The sequence below is a fragment of the Cervus elaphus genome, chromosome 11 (genome assembly GCF_910594005.1).
Source record: "Cervus elaphus chromosome 11, mCerEla1.1, whole genome shotgun sequence".
Taxonomy (NCBI): domain Eukaryota; kingdom Metazoa; phylum Chordata; class Mammalia; order Artiodactyla; family Cervidae; genus Cervus; species Cervus elaphus.
The window spans coordinates 59,099,303-59,119,289 of record NC_057825.1 but is presented as its reverse complement, the minus strand read 5'-3'; the positions used below and the strand labels follow the sequence as shown (position 1 = coordinate 59,119,289).

General features: G+C 42.5%; 1 protein-coding gene across 1 annotated transcript in view; it reads left to right on the top strand.

The window, feature by feature from the left end:
- Positions 1-17,284, top strand: part of ST6GAL2 (ST6 beta-galactoside alpha-2,6-sialyltransferase 2) — a 102,281-nt gene extending 84,997 nt beyond the window's left edge. Inside the window, exon 6 of the mRNA XM_043917885.1 lies at positions 17,176-17,284. Within this exon, the coding sequence (XP_043773820.1) occupies positions 17,176-17,201 (26 nt within the window). The 3' untranslated portion in view covers positions 17,202-17,284. The remainder of the gene's footprint in view (positions 1-17,175) is intronic.
- Positions 17,285-19,987: the final 2,703 nt, after the last annotated feature.

The following is a 19,987-nucleotide window of genomic DNA, read 5'->3' as shown; positions in this document are numbered from 1 at the left end:
AACTTTCAAAAACTAAGTATAGATTAATTAAAATTAAATAAAAATTTTAAATCCAGTATCTGAGTCATAGCAGGTCACATTTCAAGTTTCTCTAGCAACATGTAACTACTGTGTTGGACATCACAGACGAGAAGGATGTTCATCATCACGGGAAATTTTATTAAATATCACTGGTGTGGAGCCTCCTTAAAAAAGCTTTCTGAGTAGAGATCCAGACAAAGTCCATGAGTGTGTCCTCAACAATTATTTACTAAACTGAAAGAAGTTAGAAAAGTTGCACAAAATATATTTAATGCATGTGGGTACAAGCTCTTTGCTCTATTTGGTTCTGGGAAACTTTGTTCTAGTAAATTCCCTTCAATCAGTTCAGTTCAATTGCTCAGTCATGTCTGACTCTTTGCAACCCCATGGACTGCAGCACTCCAGGCTTCCCTGTCCATCACCAACTCCTGGAATTTACTCAAACTCATGTCCATTGAGTCTGTGATGCCATTCAACCATCTCATCCTCTGTCTTCCTTTTCTCCTCCCACCTTCAATCTTTCCCAACATCAGGGTCTTTTCAAATGAGTCAGTTCTTCAAATCAGGTGGCCAAACTATTGGAGTTTCAGGTTCAACATCAGTCCTTCCAATGAATATTCAGGACTGATTTCCTTTAGGATGAATTGGTTGGATCTCCTTGCAGTCCAAGGGACTCTCTAGAGTCTTCTCCAACACCACAGTTCAAAAGCATCAATTCTTCGGCACTCAACTTTCTTTGTAGTCCAACTCTCACATCCATACATGACTACTAGAAAAACCATAGCCTTGACTAGACCAACCTTTGTTGGCAAAGTAATGTCTCTGCTTTTTAATATGCTGTCTAGGTTGGTCATAACTTTCCTTCCAAGGAGTAATCGTCTTTTAATTTCATGGCTGCAGTCACCATCTGCAGTGATTTTGGAGCCCAGAAAGATAAAGTCTGTCACTGTTTCTACTGCTTCCCCAAATATTTGCCATGAAGTGGTGGGACCAGATGCCATGATATTAGTTTTCTGAATGTTGAGCTTTAAGCCAACTTTTTCACTTTCCTCTTTCACTTTCATCAAGAGGCTTTTTAGTTCCTCTTCACTTTCTGCCATAAGGGTGGTGTCATCTGCATATCTGAGGTAAATGATATTTCTCCTGGCAATCTTGATTCCAGCTTGTGCTTCCTCCAGCCCAGTGTTTCTCATGATGTACTCTGCATAGAAGTTAAATAAGCAGGGTGACAATATACAGCCTTGACGTACTCCTTTCCCTATTTGGAACTAGTCTGTTGTTCCATGTCCAGTTCTAACTGTTGCTTCCTGACCTGCATACAGGTTTCTCAAGAGGTAGGTCAGGTGGTCTAGTATTCCCATCTCTTTAAGAATTTCCCACAGTTTGTTGTGATCCACACAGTCAAAGGCTTTGGCAAAGTCAATAAAGCAGAAGTAGATGTTTTTCTAGAACTCTCTTTTTCAATGACCCAATGGATGTTGGCGATTTGATCTCTGGTTCCTCTGCCTTTTATATAGTCAATAAGTAATCATAAAACACATGTGACATAGCATATGACACATTTTATGTGTTTTTTTCTAATTTGTTATTTAATAAACAGTAATTTTAAGTGGTCATACTTTTAAAAGATTGAAGTGCAAAATAAAATTGTCAGATAGTGGTGACTTGCATTGCAAGCAGAATTACTGTATATATATGTGTGTGTGTATGACAGTTAATTACTCAGAACACTTGATAGCTCCCATTAATGTGAGCAATTTCAACCTATTAATTATTTTGAGAGTGGTTATCCTTATTAATGTATTAATATGAAAAAAGGTAGTAAAACTCAATTATTGCTTTTTTTTATAAATACAAACTCAAATACAAAATAATAAACAATTATTTATTGTAATAATAAGCTCAACAGTTTCACACAAGCTCTTTGAACTGCAGGAAAATTGACACACACTCAATGCGGGGCAGCCCAAATCTGAGAGTGTGTAAACTGTGTGCTTTGAGGCCTCATTATTTTACTTTTCTATGACTGGTTTACTTTTTTTAAACCTTAGTTTTGGGACTTTGCTGGTGCCTGGTGGTTAAGACCCCAAGCTTCCCCTGCAGGAGACACAGGTTCAATCCCTAGTCAGGGAACTAAGATCTTGCCTGCCACATGGACGGGGCAATGCTGGAGGCTGACGCATCACAGAGCACCATCCTCTCAGGAGGCCACGTCAGTACAAGTCAGTACCAATCACCCCAAATTGCTGTCAGGTGTGTCCACACTGAACGATATGACACACAGCGGTCTGCATGTAATTCCTCAGGTGAATCCTAGCAGTTGTAATAAGCTGCAAAATATGCTGTATCCTCCCTCAGACCAAAAGACAGAATAAGAGCAGAGAACTTGCCAAACATCAAGATTTATTAAAGTGATAGTTAAAGCAGTGTCATGTCAGCCTAGAGACAGAACAATGGATCAGCACCACATAACAGACAATGGAAACAAACTTGCCAGGATCTAGAAACTAGAGAAATAAAAGGCAGGTCGCTGGAGAAAAAGAATCAATTAGGAGAGTGGGTATGGTTGTAAGACGTGAGAAAAAATAAAACTGGGTTCAAATCTCACAGCAATTAGAAAAATCAGTTCCATGTGGAGCAAAGATTAACCATGTAAAGCAAATGCATCAAATTTTAGAAGACAATATTGTATAATGTTCTTATACAGATGAACCTATTTTCAGGACAGAAATAGAGATGCAGACAAAGAGAACTGACATGTAACATGGAGTTGAGGGGGAAGGGGAGGGTGGGATGAACTGAGAGAGGAGCATTGACATATATGACGTATATACATTATCATGTGTAGAAGAGATAGCTAGTGGGAAGCTGCTCTAGAGCAGAAGGAGCTCAGCTCGATGCTCTGTGATGACCTACAGGGTGAGATGGGGTGGGTGGGATGTAGGGAGGCCCAAACGGGAGGGGACACATGTATGCATGTGGCTGATTCACTTTGTTGTTCAGCATAAACTAACACAACATTGTAAAGCAACTATACTCCAATAAAAATAAAAGGAACTTCTAAATATCAGTAAAGAAAGAAGAAATTCAATAGAAAAAAATGGGAAAAAATCCATCCACAGGCACTTCACAGTAAAGGATCCATCAGTAAAGTATATAAAAAGATGCTTGACTTTATTAACAGTCAGGAAATAGAAATTAAAACCACATAACATACAACTTTATTCCTACCTGGATTAGCAAGGATATTAGGAATGAAAACACTCACCCTCTGCTGATGCCAGAGTGTTAGTCGCTCAGTCGTGTCCAACTCTTTTCAATCTCGTGGACTGTAGCCCGCCAGGTTCCTCTGTCCATGGAATTCTCCAGGCAAGAATCCTGGAGTGGGTTGCCATTCCCTTCTCCAGGAGATCTTCCCAACCCAGGGACTGAACCCGGGTCTCCTGCATTGCAGGCAGACTCTTTACCTTCTGAGCCACCAGGAAAGCCCAAAGCAGATCATTATATGAAACTGTTATTCTCTTAGTTACATGGTGAGGGACCCATGCCTGGGTGCCAAAGTTTTCAAGTACAGGAGTGTTCATAGTAAAATTATTTGTAAAATTACACTGCAAATAACTCAGATGCCCCTGGACAGGAGAATAAAATTGTGACATAGTCATAAAAATAAGATCTGCACAGAAGAGTTTATTTCAGTGAAAAGAAACCAATTGCACACACTGTAGATGAACCTCCAAACATAAAGGTGAGAGGAAAATGAAAGCAGCAGAGGTAAACACACAGTATCACATCACTGGTAGAGTTAAAATATATTCAAAATGTAGTGAGATATTATTTTAGAGATGCAGACACTGGAGGTAAAACTGAGGGAAATCAAAGGTAATTGATCAAAATCATGGTTGTCACTGGAGCCAAGGGCTTCCCCTTGTGGCTCAAATGGTAAAGAGCTCGTCCACAGTTCAGGAGACATAAGAGATGTGAGTTCTATCCCTGGGTCAGAAAAATTCCCTGGAGAAGGAAATGGCAACCCACTCCAATATTCTTGCCTGAGAAATCCCATGGATAGAGGAGCCTGGCAGGCTACAGCCCATGGGGTCACAAAGAGTTGGACACAACTGACTGAGCATGCATGCACGAGTCAACTCTTCAAGCTGAGAGGAGCCAGGGCCAGTGCTGAGCAAGAATATCCACAGCCACAAGGCTCACAAAGGCCAAAAGCTGGAAACAAGGCCATGCCCACCCACAAAAGGACTACTGAGTCACAGTAAAGGCACAGAATGGGACTCTATCTAATAGTACAAGTCATGAGCCACAGCTACATGCAATACAAGTATGCAATAATAGATGAAACTTGCAAATAAAACTTCGATTAAAAGGAGCAAGATACACAAGATACATCTAGCATGAGTCTGCTTATAGAAAATTCCAGAATAAACTGTTTAAGGTTTATATATAGCTCATCCAGTTAAAAGCAAAAGCAAGGACTTCCCTGATGGCTCAGTGGTAAAGAATCCGCCTGTCGATGCGGGAGACTCGGGTTTGATCCCTCGGCCAGGAAGATCCCCACATGCTGTGGAGCAGCTAAACTCGTGAGCCACAATACTGAGCCTGTGTTCAACAGCCTGAAAGCCACAACTTCTGAAGCTCATGTGCCCCAGAGCCTGTGCTCCACAACAAGAGAAGTCACCACAGTGAGAAGCCCGCACACCACAATAAAGAGTAGCCCCTGCCTGCAGCTATTACAGAAAGCCCATGCAACAACGAAGACCCTGCACAGCCAAAAATAAAAGGAATAAATACATAATTTTTTTTTCAAAAAAGCAAAAGCAAGGAAAGACAGCCTTGAAATTCAGGATAGTGGTAACTCTAGAGGGGTCACTGGGTATGGGGACTAGTAAAAAGCCCATGGTGTGAGGTGGGTGGCTGGAGATATTTCTTGACCTGATTGTATGCGTTCCTACCACCACCAAAATGTATGTCTAATTCTAACCCAGGCCACAGTTTAAATTTTACCCAAAATATATATAAAACATTCAATATGTCACAAAGAAATGTGGTGGCAATTTAACAGATAAAAAATAAATCTTTCATCATGGGTGTGACAGGACACACACAGTTCAATGCCCCAGTTAGAGACACAGCCCTGATACAAACACACACTCTTCCATCCATACCAGAAGAATGTGCTTCCTCTAAAGCTTAAGCACAATTAGAGCCCCATTAAATAAGAAAGGAACTCAAATACAGAAGAGATTCTAAGAAAATTCTTAGGTTAACAGAAGGCAGATTCTGTATTTAGTATTGACTAAATTACTATTTCCTTTCAAGTGTCTATCTCACAAAAAATGTCAAAATAAGAATGTTTAAGAGAAAGAATATATATATATATAAAAACTAGAGGTAGTATTTGATAAACAAATGGGACTTGATTATCTATTAGTTGCAAGTTTCTTGAAAATAAGCCCCCAAGAGCTAACACACAGCATAGTGACTACAGGCAACAACACTGTATTATAGATTCAGAGTTGCTAAAAGTCTAGATATTAACTGTTCTCACCACAACAAAGAATTAACAGTTACATGATCCCACAGAGGTGTCAGCGCACACTAAGAGGACAATCATATTGCAGTATATAATTGAATGAAACCAGTGCATTGTACTTTAAACCTACATAACATTATACATCAATTATACCTCAATTAAAAAAAGAAAAAAGAAGCAAGAAAAGATATAATGCCAGCGACTCCATTCTGTTTCAAGATCTTAAGTATAAGTGTTAGTCACCCAGTCGTGCCTGACTCTTTGCAACCCTATGGACTGCAGCCCACCAGGCTCTTCTGTCCATGAGATTTTCCAGGCAAGGATACTGGAGTGGGTTGCCATTTCAAGATCTTAGAGATTACTAAATTATAATCAACTCCCCATCTGCTCATGAGATTAAACAAGAAATATACACACAGCAAAACATGGCAGTAAATAAACAAGTAGCCAGCACAGCAGAAGGAAAGAAGGTCTGTAACAACAGGCTTTGTCAAGAGTCAATAAAACATTTACAATTCTAGAAACTTGAGAGAAAATTTACCTCACAGTCTTCCCCACCTGTCAGCAGAAAATAGAAAATTATGTTGTTATTCAATTCAGTAGTTCATTTTCATTTTTATCAGATTCTCAGGCTCTTGTGGACAATTATAATATGGTGCAGTGTTGCTGTTTACTTCTGTTTGGGAAGAATGAGATGCAAGATAAATACTCACAACATTTATTACCTAAGCTGATTAGCTGAGTTATTCAAATGCCAGTCTCTTTCTTGGAGTAGAATGAAGATAATATAAACTCAACATTCTGGTCTCATAACAAAGCATTTGCTTTCCCCTGTTTTCTTAATCTATAACCATGCAAAAACTCATAGACATATGGCTTCTTGTATTATTAAGCCAGTATAGTCACCATAAAAAGTTGCTAATCACCCAGAAATTAATTCACTTCATTACTTCGCTGGAGGGTTAAATCAGCCATATGTTTGGTCCTATAAGACCTAAACATAGAAGAAGTGGAGTCTCTGAGCACCTTGGTATTGGTAATTATTTGTGTGTGCTCTGGAAGAAAGCATCTCAAATACAATTATAGAAGCCTATGGTTTAATAAGACTTTACACAGTGCATAAAAACTGACAATTACAACTCCCGAGAGTCTTAAACTGATTTAATAAGATTTAATGACTCTACAAGTTGTGCATTCTAAAGTAGAAATGGTGATGCGATTGTGATATTCTATTGAACAGACTAGGAAACTCTGGGGCACACAACCTGCTCCAGTGGATCTTCCCAGCCCAGGAATCCAACTGGGGTCTCCTGCACTGCAAGCAGATTCTTTACCAGCCGAGCTCTTATTACTCTGTGTTACAGCAGCTTTTCTGTTTCAATTTCTACCACCACATAAGGAAATGAGTGGTTGCTTCCAGATACTCCCTCCATATCTTTTACTGTTCATACTTCATATTTTAAGCCACTTCACTGCTTTTTAATTCTTTTGGTGTTTCCTATTTCACCATTCTCACAACAGCTTTATTCCACTTGGTCACTCCTGTTATGAGAAATTACCACGTGGACAGTGAGATGTACTTCTTTCTTAGCCCTGCGGCCAGAGTTCCAGCCCTCTGCCACACTGAGAATATCTTGCTATTTCCTTTCAAAGTAAGAAAATCCACCCCCAAAGGATTTTCTCTGAGTTTCATCAGGGACCAATAAGAAGGAAGATGTGTCAGTAGAAATGAATTTCTGGTACCCGCAGTAATTTAAAACACTGTTGTGAACGGTATTTCAGTTTATTAGTACTTTCAATTCTATAGTCCATTCTAGTCTGGTTTAAAGAGTCTTTAGTCCCTAAAACTTAACAATTTAATTAGTGCCTTTGAGTTAGCTTGGGAACCCAACAGCTTTTCTAACATTTTTGTTGTGGAAAAATACATGCTAAATCTTAAACAGGAAATTTACAAACCATGTTCAAAATGTACCAGCCAAGGAACGGGTTTATATTACATTATTGTATCTGTAGCTCCAAATTCTTTATGTACACAATGAAGATATATTCCTCCCAACTCATATAAAAGGTCCTCAAGAAAATGGATACACTATACAGGTATACGATTGCATTCTGTACATTATAAAAACATGTGATAATTATTAATAATAATGCATTAATAGTTATTAATGCTGCCTACCAAAGGCTGACTTTGGAGCTAAAGAGGCACAAAGACTGAAAGTGAGAGGATGGAAAAAGATATTTCATGCAAATGGAAACAATAAGAAAGCAGGAGTAACAATACTCATTTCAGACAAAATGGGCTTTAAAACAAAGGCCATAAAGAAAGACAAAGAAGAGCATTACATAAGGAGAAAGAGATCAATATAATACAAGGATATTACACTCATTACTCATTAACACATATACACCACATAGAGGAACACCTAAATACATAAAGCAAATACTAACAGACATAAATAGAGAACTTGACAATAAGACAATAACATTAGGGGACTTTAATACCCCACTGAAATCACAGATCATCCAAATAGAAAGTCAGTAAGGCAATAGTGGCCTTAAATGACACAATAGAACAGTTGGATAATATATGTCTACAGAACATTAAATCCAAAAACAGCAAAAGCACATTCTTTCCAAGCACAGACAGAATGCCCTCCAGGATTGATCACATACTAGACCATGAAATAACCCTCAATAAATTTAAGAAGATAGAAATTATCTTCTTTTGTTTTCACTACAAAAGTATAAAGCTAGAAGTCAACCATGGAAAGAAAAACAGGAAAAGAATGAACATGTGGAAAATATACAACATGCTACTAACAAACAAAGTGGATAAGTAAAGAAATCAAAGAGGAAATCAGAAAATACAAGATAAATGAGAATGGAAACACAACTTTCCAAAATGGACAGAATGTGACAAATGCAATTCTAAGACAGAAGTTGATACAGACTTTCCTTACAAAACAAGAAAAATCTCAAACAATGAAACCTACCACCTAAAAGAATTAGAAAAAGAATAAACAAAGCTCAAAGTCAGCAGAAGGAAGAAAATAATAAAGATAAGAGAAAATAATAGATAGATCGATTGATAGACAGATAATCTCTCTTGTCTTCCCAAACAGGACAAAAATTAGTAATAATTTCCCTCCAAACTTTCCACCCTCCTGATCATCAATTCATATGACTCAGATTCTGTTACTTGTTTCTACATGATTTGTGAACTCACATGCGTTCAAATTGTTTCACTCTGTTGTCATCACTATTATTTTATTTCGCAATGAATATCTATTTAAATACACTACCATGTCCTGCATATCTTTTCTCTCACCTTACTTCTTGAATCCACTCCTTCCTTATGAATTCATGATTCTTGCTTGAGTACACTATTATGTACACTTAATGTATCTTGTTGCAAGAGTCTTTAGTGACATTTACAACCTTCACATCCAGTCTTTGTATACCGAAATGTCTTTTATTTGCCTTCATTCTTAAAAACTCATGCATCTAGGCGAAAGTTCTAAGTTCACAATATTTTTCTTGGACTGTAAAGACTTTGCTCTGTTGTCCTCTGTCTTCTTTTATTCCTGATGAAAATGCTGCAGTAATTATACTGCTATTCTTTTATTGGTAGTCTGGTATCTTTCTGGTGGTGGGGGGGTAGATTTTCTCTTTACACATTGCAATTCCATCACAACCTTCCATCTATGTAAAAATATATTTATTCTATTCTAACTTTTCAACCTATGATTCCTTCACTTCTGGAGACATCTCGTCCATACCATCCTCTCCACAACTTCATACAACTCCAGTTAGCCTATACCGGACCCTCTCATGTTGTCTTTCTTATCTCCTACCTTTTCCATTTTTATCTCTTTATTTATTTGTGCTGATTTCTGAAAGATTTAATTTGTGTTCCATTTCACTGACTCTTCCTATAGTTTTGTTTAATGTATCATTTAACCCATCTGACTTTTTTTTTAAGTTTTAATTGAAGTATAGTTGATATGCAATATTTCAGGTTTACACCAAAATGATTCAAATATTTATGCATATATATTTTTTCTTGTTCAGATTCTTTTCTATTAAAGATTATTACAAGGTATTGAATACAGTTCCTTGTGCTATGCAGTAGGGCCTTGTTGGTTATCTATTTTACTTATTTACTTACTTATTCATACATGCTCAGTCATGTCTGATTCTCTGCAACACCGTGGACTGTAGCCCACCAGGCCCGTCTGTCCATGGGATTTCCCAGGCAAGAATACTGGAGAGGGTTGCCATTTCCTTCTCCAGGGGATCTTCCCAACCCAGGGATCGAACCTGGGTCTCCTGTATCTCCTGTATTGGCAGGTGTATTCTTTATCACTAGCACCACCTGGGAATTTATATCTGTTAATCCCAAGTTCATAATTTATCCCTCCCCCTTCCCCTTTGGTAATCACAAGCTTGTTCTCTACGTCTATGAGTCTATTTCTGTTTTGTAGATAAGTTCATAGATTCCACATATAAGTGATATTGTATAGTATTTATCTTTGACTTGCTTCACTTAGTATGATAATCTCTACATCCATCCATGTTGCTGCAAATGGCATTATTTCATTCTTTTTATGACTGAGTAGTATTCTATTGTGTATCTTCTTAATCCATTCATCTGTCAATGGACACAGGTTGCTTTCCTATCTTGGCTGTTGTAAATAGTGCTGCTATGAATACAGGAGTGTATGTATCCTTTCAAATTAGAGCTTTCTCTGGATATGTGCCCAGGAGTGGGATTGCTGGATCATATGGCAACTCTATTTTCAGTTTTTAAGGAACCTTCACACTGTTCCCCATAGTGGCTACACAAGTTCACATCCCCATAAAATTACTGTATGGTAGGTTACTTTTCATATCTACTTGTTTAATTTCATAACCTCTTTTATTCTTACATGACACTCACTAATTTCTCCTTTATCTCTTTGTTTTTAAATATACTTATTTAAGTTGCACTCATATCCTCCTACTATGGCTTCTCCCTTGGACATGCATTCTCTAATTTGGAGCCAGTGGACAGGGGTTACAGACCAATTTTCATGAAACAAACTCTATCAAATACTGTCAGTCTTCTGTTCGACCCCACTTCACATCACAGGTTCTCCATGAGTGTGCTTCCTCTGAGTCTTGGAGACTTCGCTGGGTAGCAGTTTATTGATGGCTTTTGCCCAAGCCCTATTGTGGGTCTAGTGCTGAATCTCTGGGGGAGGGTATCTCTGAATTCCATCACTAGGTATTCCAGAGGCCTGACAACCTGCTCAGAGATGATTCTGTTTACAGCCATGTTGACCAAGGGTGGTCAGAGAGAAGGGCAGTCTGCCGGTGGGCAGACAGTCCCTACTCAGGGTCAAGCAGCCATCTCCCAGGTCCTGGTTTCCCCTGGGGGCTCAGGTTCTGCTCTCAGCTTAGTGTGAACCCTGCAGATTCCGTTTTCCAACCCCACACAGTATTAAAAGTCCTGAATCTAGGGCTGTTATCCAGGGCTCAGCTCACCGCCAGGGTTTCCACCTTTGATTCTTGAGCCTTTGAACATATTTAAACATATTTCACCCAGAAATTCTTTGTGTTTGGAATAGAAGAAGATTTGCTCTGTTCAACCCATCAACTTGACGGAAAGTCAAAAGCACTTTTTCAAAGGACTATTCTATTTTGTTTTAAATCTCAAAGCATCTCTGCCTTTCCCAACTTGACACCAAGTAAAGTCACGTCCATGAGTGCAGTTAAGCAAAGCTGTCCCAGGCGTCTGTGTTTTCACCAGTTCACATGGGAGTTAAGGAGCCTTCCCGAAAGAGGTCAAACCTTATTTGAGAGCAATGGTTGGGGCCATAAAAGAAAGCTGAAGTAAACAGTGACAGGAGCATCAGGGACTAAACTAGTGTGGACTTCAGGGACACTGATTGGCCTGGCAACTCTGTTGCAAGTAGCACTGGGAAGAAAAATGATGTGCTAATGTAAAGAGTTATAAATCCCTTGAGCCAAGTCTACCATGCAACAAAGCCCCCCAAAAGGAGGCCTTCCAAAGAGGAGATGCCACTTTTCTGTGAGTAAAAATGAGGTGTGGGGCTTCCCAGGTGGCTCACTGGTAAAGAACCTGCCTGCCAATGCAGGAGACAAAAGAGATGCAGGTTTGATCCCTGTATCGGGAAGATCCCCTGGACAAGGAAATGGCAACCCACTCCAGTGTTCTTGCCTAGAGAATCCTGTGGACAGAGGAGCCTGGTGGGCTACAGTGCATGGGGTGAAAAAGAGTCAGATAAAACTTAGCAATTAAACAACAACCACAAAAAGAAAAACAAAACAAAACAAGGTAAGCCAATGCAGAGAAAGAGGGCAGAGGATAAGACAGGCATTGCACTGGCTGCCCAGGTGTCACAGAAGCAGAGCCCATGAAGCAGAAGATATGCTGCCTGGCACCTGCTGAGCCTCCTGGGGAGATAGTGACCAAGTTCAGAGAGGAAGGAGGTGTGGTAGGAGAGGGAGGAGCAGAGAGAAGCAGCTGTCCCCACACTGCCCAGGGAGACTTACAATAGGCGGTTGCCCCACTGCTGTAGAAGTGGGAACTTCTCAACAGGACAAACTGCATCTCAGACAACAAGGGGGCTCCACTGTACCAGAGACCAGAGGGGGCCTCTTCTCACTTGTGTGATGGGTTGCTGTTATTGTTCACTCAGTCGTGTCCAACTCTTTGAGACCCCATGGACTGCAGCACAGCAGGCTTCCATGTCCTCCACTATCTCCCGGAGTTTGCTCAAACTCATTTCCATTGAGTCAGTGATTCCATCTAACTATTTCATCCTCTATGGGCTCCTTCTCCTCCTGCCTTCAATCTTTCCCAGCATCAGGGTCTTTTCCAGTGAGTTGGTTCTTCGCATCAAGTGGCCAAAGTATTGGAGCTTCAACTTCAGCACCAGTCCTTCCATTGAATATTCAGGGTTGATGGGAGAGCTCAGCAAATGAAAGAAACAGTTGCAGACAGAAGCAAACACAATGAGAACACTCACAGATGGCCTGAAAATGAGATACTTTCACATCATTCTGTTTCTTTATCTCAGCAGCCATGGAGATATGCTTTGTTTTTATAAACAAGGGGATAGAAACACAGTGACATCATTAGATGAAGGTTGCAGATTCAGGAGGAGTCAGAATCTGGACTCACATCTACTGCAAAACTCATGCTCCTCTCCATCATTTCCCCCAAAACAGTGACTATGTTACATCCACATGAACATCTGCCATGTATTAAGACAGAGTTTAGCTTCTGAAAAGCCAGCAAGTTAGGAGCAGATATTAACATCTTGCAACCTCCCCATCTTGCATTTTCAGGATATGGGTGGAAAATAGTCACCAAGATCACTATCTTGCACAGCCAGGGGTCCTCCGGGGATACACCCCGTCGCAGCCCCTGGTTCCCTGCATGTCAATGAGTTGCTTTACCCTGTACTTCACATTCTTTCTCCAAGACCCACCTCCCATGACACCTTTGGGGAAGAGGACCATGTCCTAATTCCTGTACTTCCCTAGCGCCTCCCAGAGTATGAACTTAAAAATATCTTATAAATGAATAAACGATTGGGGCAATGATTGTGACATGCACTAATTAATAAGGGAGTTTTGAAGTATCTAATTTCTCCCCTAGTTATAACATCAGTGCTGGACATTACTGAATTCTTCTGCTTATCACATGATTTTTCAAATGCTTTTGTATTTAATACATTTTGTGACTATGCATCTGATGACAAAGGTAATAACTCTTCTCTCATTTCACCCTTGAAGGGTCAATTCCAATGTGCTGGGGTCTCTCTAAATCAGCTGGTCAATCTAGTCCTTTTCCTGTTGATCAAATCTTGACGTAAAATATTTGAGAGTTTAAATGACCCGCAGAGATTTGCAGGAATAACTAACAAGACAGAGTGAGGACTAGATTGCTGAACTCCTGGTGTGGGGTTCATTTCATGCCGACAGGCTGTCTCCCAGTTCCCAACCACATGGGACTCTCTGCCTTCCCACTGAAAACGCATCTCTCCCTTTAACAGAATGCAAGCATTGAAGAGATTCAATTAAATTTCCCAGGCACCCACGCAGCAGGAAAACCAAGTTCTGTCAGAGGGGATTTAACCTGCATTTCAGTTGCTAAAATAAGGTCAGGTTGTTTGCATCCATGAGCACCAGCATGCACACAGCAGGACAATATTTAGCTGCTGAAGGTCTGTGATATGGAAACATTCCAGTAGCCGAGGCCACCTTTTTAAGCAACAAAAGATTGCTTTTCCTGCACTTTCCTGGAAATAGTGACAGCAGGACCAAGCCCAGGGATCATCAATCTGCCTGACAGGCCCCCTGGAGAGCTCTGAATCCTGGTGACAGTTTTCTTGGCATCCTTCCTGTAGCAGAAATCATGCTGGGAGCCGTTCAGCACTCCAGATATCACTGGATCCAGACAGCTGTCACCACCTCCATCCCAGTCCCAGGGTGTCCCCAGTTAGCACCCCATCCCACCCTCACCTGCAGGCTCAGACTCCCTGCTCAACAGGACAGGACACCTGGCTACAGAAAGAGCCATTCTCTGGATCTCAGCCTTCAGCACCGCCCGGGGCAGTGCCATAGCCTGTGAGACCAAGTCTGAGCCGTGCCTGGGACACACTGCCTGCGCACACAGGTGCAAGTCAGCTAATGACCAAGCCACCGCTGGAGATGGTGCCACCGTGGAAAGCTTTCTGATGGCTCATCTATTTTTTCCGTCATTCGGCAACTCTTCCCTCTACACAGTTTCATTATAAGTCCACTTTTCATATGAATTTTAGATAAAATCTTAAGTTTCCATGAAACTCTTATAATAGCATAATGCATTTCCATTCACTCTTATTTTCTCTATATACATGGTTGCAACTCATTTAGTGTGTTATTAAGTTTGGACAAGATGGTTGGATAGTGTTATCAACTCAGTGGACATAAGTTTGAGCAAACTCCAGGAGACAGTGAAGGACAGGGAGGCCTGGCATACTGCAGTCCATGGGGTCACAAAGAGTCAGACATGACTAAGAGACTCAACAACAACAACAAAGTCTGAACAACCAGAAATATCTGCTTTGCCCTTTTGGGTTAAGATTTCATAACATGAAAGCTGAGCACTGAAAAATTGATGGTTTTGAACTGTGTGCTAGAGAAGACTCTTGAGAGTCCCTTGGACTGCAAAATCAAGCCAGTCAATCCTAAAGGAAATCAGTCCTGAATATTCATTGGAAGGACTGATGCTAAAGCTGAAGCTCCAATACTTTGGCCACCCATTGTGAAGAACTGACTCATTTGAAAAGACTCTGATGCTGGGAAAGACTGAGGCAGGAGAAGGGGACAATGGAGGATGAGATGGTTGGATGGCATCACCAACTCGATGGACATGAGTTTGAGCAGGCTCTAGGAGTTGGTGATGGACAGGGAAGCCTGGCATGCTGCAGTCCATGGGGTTGAAAAGAGTTGGACATGACTGAGCAACTGAACTGAACTGAACTGAACATGACAGCCAGCACCATATCACTCCTTGGGGTTGAGGTCTACAGGAGGAATATTTCCATCAGTGGAAAGTTTTCTAATCAGAATGACACACCAACATTACACTCCACTGCCCAAGCCTCCCCAAAATGATGTTTCATTTAAGGACTGGAACATGATTTTAATAGAAGCCACCTTGGCTCCCAGCAGGTGCAGCTGAGTAGTACTCACTCTCTGACTGGAGACCAGGGCATGGGGGTGGCCAGCAGGTGGAAGGAGAAGGGCCTGGTGGGCTCTGTAGGAGGAAAAGTCACAAGTCTGTGTCTCCAGAGAGGAGCAAAGAACAAATCTCAAGCTTTGTGAGAAGCAGCAACAAGGGTCAAAAGGCCAGGGAAGCACTTTGTGAATTTCCAAACCAAGGTCAGGGTCAATGTGAACAGTGACCCAGATGGGGCATCAACAGGAATAATAATGTATAGACATGTCCTCTGACTCACTGACTTTTGGACGAGTTTGCCGTGTGGGGAGAGAGTGCAGAGGAAGCCCCATGGGAGTGCGCCATGAGCACCCTCATCTGTCCACCAAGAGTGCCCACCCCTAGCTTCCATAGACAAGCAGAGCCAAGACACTGCTGGACAAAGACAGAATACCCACAGAGGGGACACTGATGCAACACAGCATCTCAGCTGGCACAGAACTTGAGCTTAAAGAAGCAAGCAGACACACTCTGAGCACCTGTGAAACAGAAGGCTCACACAGAAGTGGGGGATCAGGAATGAGGATGAGGAAAACGGGGGTTCGAATATGCAGGCAATTCATCTGAGATCTTATTTTTGTAAAACAGACATTAATTTTAAAATGTACCTATAGTCAGGGCTTCCCTGGTAGCTCAGATGGGAAAGAATCTGCCTGCAATGCAGGATACCGCAGTTCGATCCCTAGGTCAGGAAAATCCTCTGGAGAAGAGAATGGCAACCCACTTTGGTATTCTTGCCTGGAAACTCACATGGACAGAGGAGACTGGCGGGCTACAGTCTATGGGGTCGCAAAGAGTCGGACATGACTGAGTGACTAACACACACAGAGCTGGGTAGGTATTAGCAAATGAGCAGCAGCTCCTCGAGGAAAAAGAGAAGGATACAAACCAGGCAGCCAACAGGACTTCGACGAGACAGAGGGGCGGGTGGGGAGGAGGGTGGGTGCGTGCAACAAGAGAAGCCACTGCCATGAGAAGCCCGTACACCACAGACAGAGAGCAGCCCCCGGGCCCCGGCTAGAGACACCCCATGCTGCAGCGAACACTTCAGTGTAGCCACAGATAAGTAAAGTTATTTTTAAAAATTCACATGTTGCCATCCTGTCCCCAGGGCCTCAGCATGGACACAGAGCCTTTAAAGAGGTGACCGAGTTAAAGTGAGGCGTTAGGGTGGACCCTAATCCAACCTGAAATAGGTGTCCTTAGAAGAAGAGAGAATTTGGATGCACTTCTGAGACATACCTGGACTGTGTGTGCAGAGGAAAGGCCATGTGAGGACACAGAAGGTGACCATCCACAGCCGAGAAGAGAGGCCTCAAGAAAAGCCAAACCTGCCAATGCTTGATTCTGGACATCCAGCCTCTGTGAAGACTGAGAGAAATGAGTGTCTGGGTTAAGCTGCAGCCTTTAGTACTCTCATTGGAACTCTTTCCAGGCTCCTATTTTAAGGAAAGGAAATTGAAGGTCTTCTCCAAAATGCTTCTCAAAACTACCATGCTAGGAATTGTGCTTATAAAACTCTTCTTTGTTAGTAAATAACATAAAGACATTATTTTTTATATAAATTGAAAACCTAGGTACTAAATGTAATACCATATGTCACCACCAAGATACCCTTTACAACTGCAGCAGAAGCCAAAGGAACCCAGGGGACAATGTGCTGGGACTAAATAAAATAACTCGATTTCTGCTCCCTGAAAAAAAAAAGGACACCACATGGTATAGCTGGTTACTGAGACATTAGTGAAGCTTCTGAGAAAGTGACTTATTTCCCAATGAGGAGGTCCAGACTCGTCTGACTTTACCCCGGACCTTCTCTTTATCCTGCCTGCAGGTGGCACAACCATCGTGCAACCATGACTGCAAAAGCCTCACGCAAAGAGCCGAGCAGTGAAACACCAGGCTGCCCGGTGACTCCCACGTGCTGCTCCTTCCAGGGTTGCCTCCTCATCTGGTGAAGCCTCTGTGGTAATGATTTCAGCTCCCTGTAGCTGAACACGATCCTAATTGATATAAAACAATGCCCACAAAATTGGAAAGGTCTGTTTATTTATCCCATGAATGTTTACTTGGTATCTTGGGCCGGACACAGTGTCAGGAGCTGGGCAAACGCAGAGCAGAAGATAAGGAGAAGGCGGGACGATCTGAGAGAATAGCATAGAAACGTGTACACCATCGTATGTATGTAGCCAGTGGGAATTTTCTGTGAGACTCAGAGGACTCAAACTCGGGCTCTGTGACAACCTAGAGGAGTGAAATGAGGGGGGAAGTGGGAGGGGGGTTCAGGATGGACGGGACATGGATATACCTGTGACTGATTCATGTTGATGTATGGCAGAAACCAACACAATATCCTAAAGCAATTATCCTTCAATTAAAAGTAAATAAATTAAAAAAGAAAAAAGGGCCAACCCCTCGAGAACTCACCAGGAGGGCAAGAGAGCCAGGCATCTAGTGATAACCTATCCAGAGGTAACCTCCTGGAGGATTAATTTCTGTATTTTTTCTTTTCCATGGGTCCTGACTATTTTTAACTTCCAGATGTGAACCTTGATCATAGGAAAAAGGGCATGATGATCAAAATGACTGAAAAGGTTCAAAGGGGAAAAGCCTGCCGGGAGCAGAGACCATGAGCCATAAAGTGAAACGTGGCAGAGAGAGAGATGAGAGCTCCTTTCCCAGGAAGACAGGTGTGCGCTGCAGTGGCGGGTTGGGGGAAGGGAAGGGTGGGGTCAATGGAGGAAGCTGTCAGGCACTGAAATGGGAGGACAGATCCTGCGGTAGTGGGGAGCAGGAATGGGGGTGCAGCACTGAAAGGACACAGAACCCCCACCTCTCAGGGAGCAGAAGGAACCCACAATGATCACCCCCAGCTGTACGCACTCCCCACTCAGATGCAGACTTGTGGGTCCAGCCCATCACAGAGGAGGGAGGCCCAGGGGGCAACATGCCCTGTGGGTCAACCAGCAGGTCACCAGACATGCTGCCCAGTTTCCCCAAGTGCTGTCAGAAGCCCCCCAGCTGAGTCGCTGTGACCTGTATGTCACAGAATTGCATGGTTTGTGCCTCGAACACCTCCCCTGCGGTGGGCACGATGCCTCCTGTATGTGGGGAGGCCTGCTTGGGAGGACAGCCCCATGCTGATGGCCCAGGACATTAAGTGTCCCCCTCAAAATATGCAGAGGGCAAGGCCTGGCTGACCAGAGAGGCAGAACAGTACAGAAGAAGAAAGTCCCCATCACTGGAAGCAGGTGAGTTTGAACAATAGTGTGGGGAAACCCAGTCTAGCATGGTTTATTTAACTTTGAAACAGACAGCCCTGGGGCGGTGAGGTCACCCATTCTCTGGTCTCTGCAGTCCACTGTTGCTTCCATGGGCACCCGATCTGTCTCCCCAACTGCTTCCTCTCCCAACCCGCTGGGACCCCCTATTCCCACACGCACCCCGGCAGCCTGTCCCAGGGGGAAATCTGGAGATTCTCAGACAAAGATGCTGGAAGCCTGGTGACACCACAGCCAATCCTGCATGGGCACAGTGGGGAAGATGCTGAGATGGTGGTTTGGGAAATTCACATTCCATACTGGAAATTTACAAGACCCAAGTAAGAGGGCTTATTACTCAAACTCAAGGAGCCTCTGATTCCCACCCTTCCTGAAAGAGAGGTCGTCTGAGGAAGGGAACCTGCCCCGCTGTGTCCAGGGACAGCCACAGGGAACATGCTCGCCTCTCGGACCCTCCAGGCTCTCCCCTTCTGCGGCTTACGTGTCCTCCGTCATTGAATTTCTTGCCTTAGTGCCCAATCTGGTTTCTGCTTTTCATCAAAACCCTGAATTTTTGGTTTTACATCACTTGACCCAACTCAGACTTTGCTCCACCTTCAGGACACTGCTTTTAGAATTTTCATGTTGGGTTCCAAACACTCAACCTGTTATGAATCCAGTCTTACACCCAGGATATTATAGGCAGGGTCTCTGTTTCATGTGACCAAGGGCTGTTTGGGGAATGACATTTTATTATTCTTATTTCCATTATTTAAAAGATCTTAAAGATCTCTTAAATAATGGAAATAAGAACAAAAAAATGATTTTCCCCAATCCAGTCTCCATCCTGCAGCTAGAGTGATTTTAAAAAAAAGAGAAAAGAAAAACCAATCATGACATACTTCCAATTAAAGTAATTCTTCTCACTACTTTATGATAAAGGTCTCCAGTCCTAGAGCTTCCCTGGTGACTCAGTGGTAAAGAGTCTGCCACTGCAGGAGACACGGGTTTCGATCCTTGGGTTGGGAAGATCCCCTGGAGGAGGAAATGGCAACCCACTCCAGTATTCTTGTCTGGGAAATCCCATGGACCAAGGAGCCTGGTGGGCTAACAGTCTGTGGGGTCACAAAGAGTCGGACACAACTTAGCAACTAAGCAACTCCAGTCCTAGCAGGACTTGCCCCCAAGTCCACTCCCCAACTCTACCTTCTAGCCACACCCCATCCCCCCAGCCACACTGGCCCTTCTTTTTTTTTTTTTTTAACTTTTTGTTTTGTACTGAGGTATAGCCCATTAACACTGTTGTGGCAGTTTCAAGTGGACAGCAAATACATACACATCCGTACATACATCCATACACACGGATCCATTCTCCTTCAAAGCCCC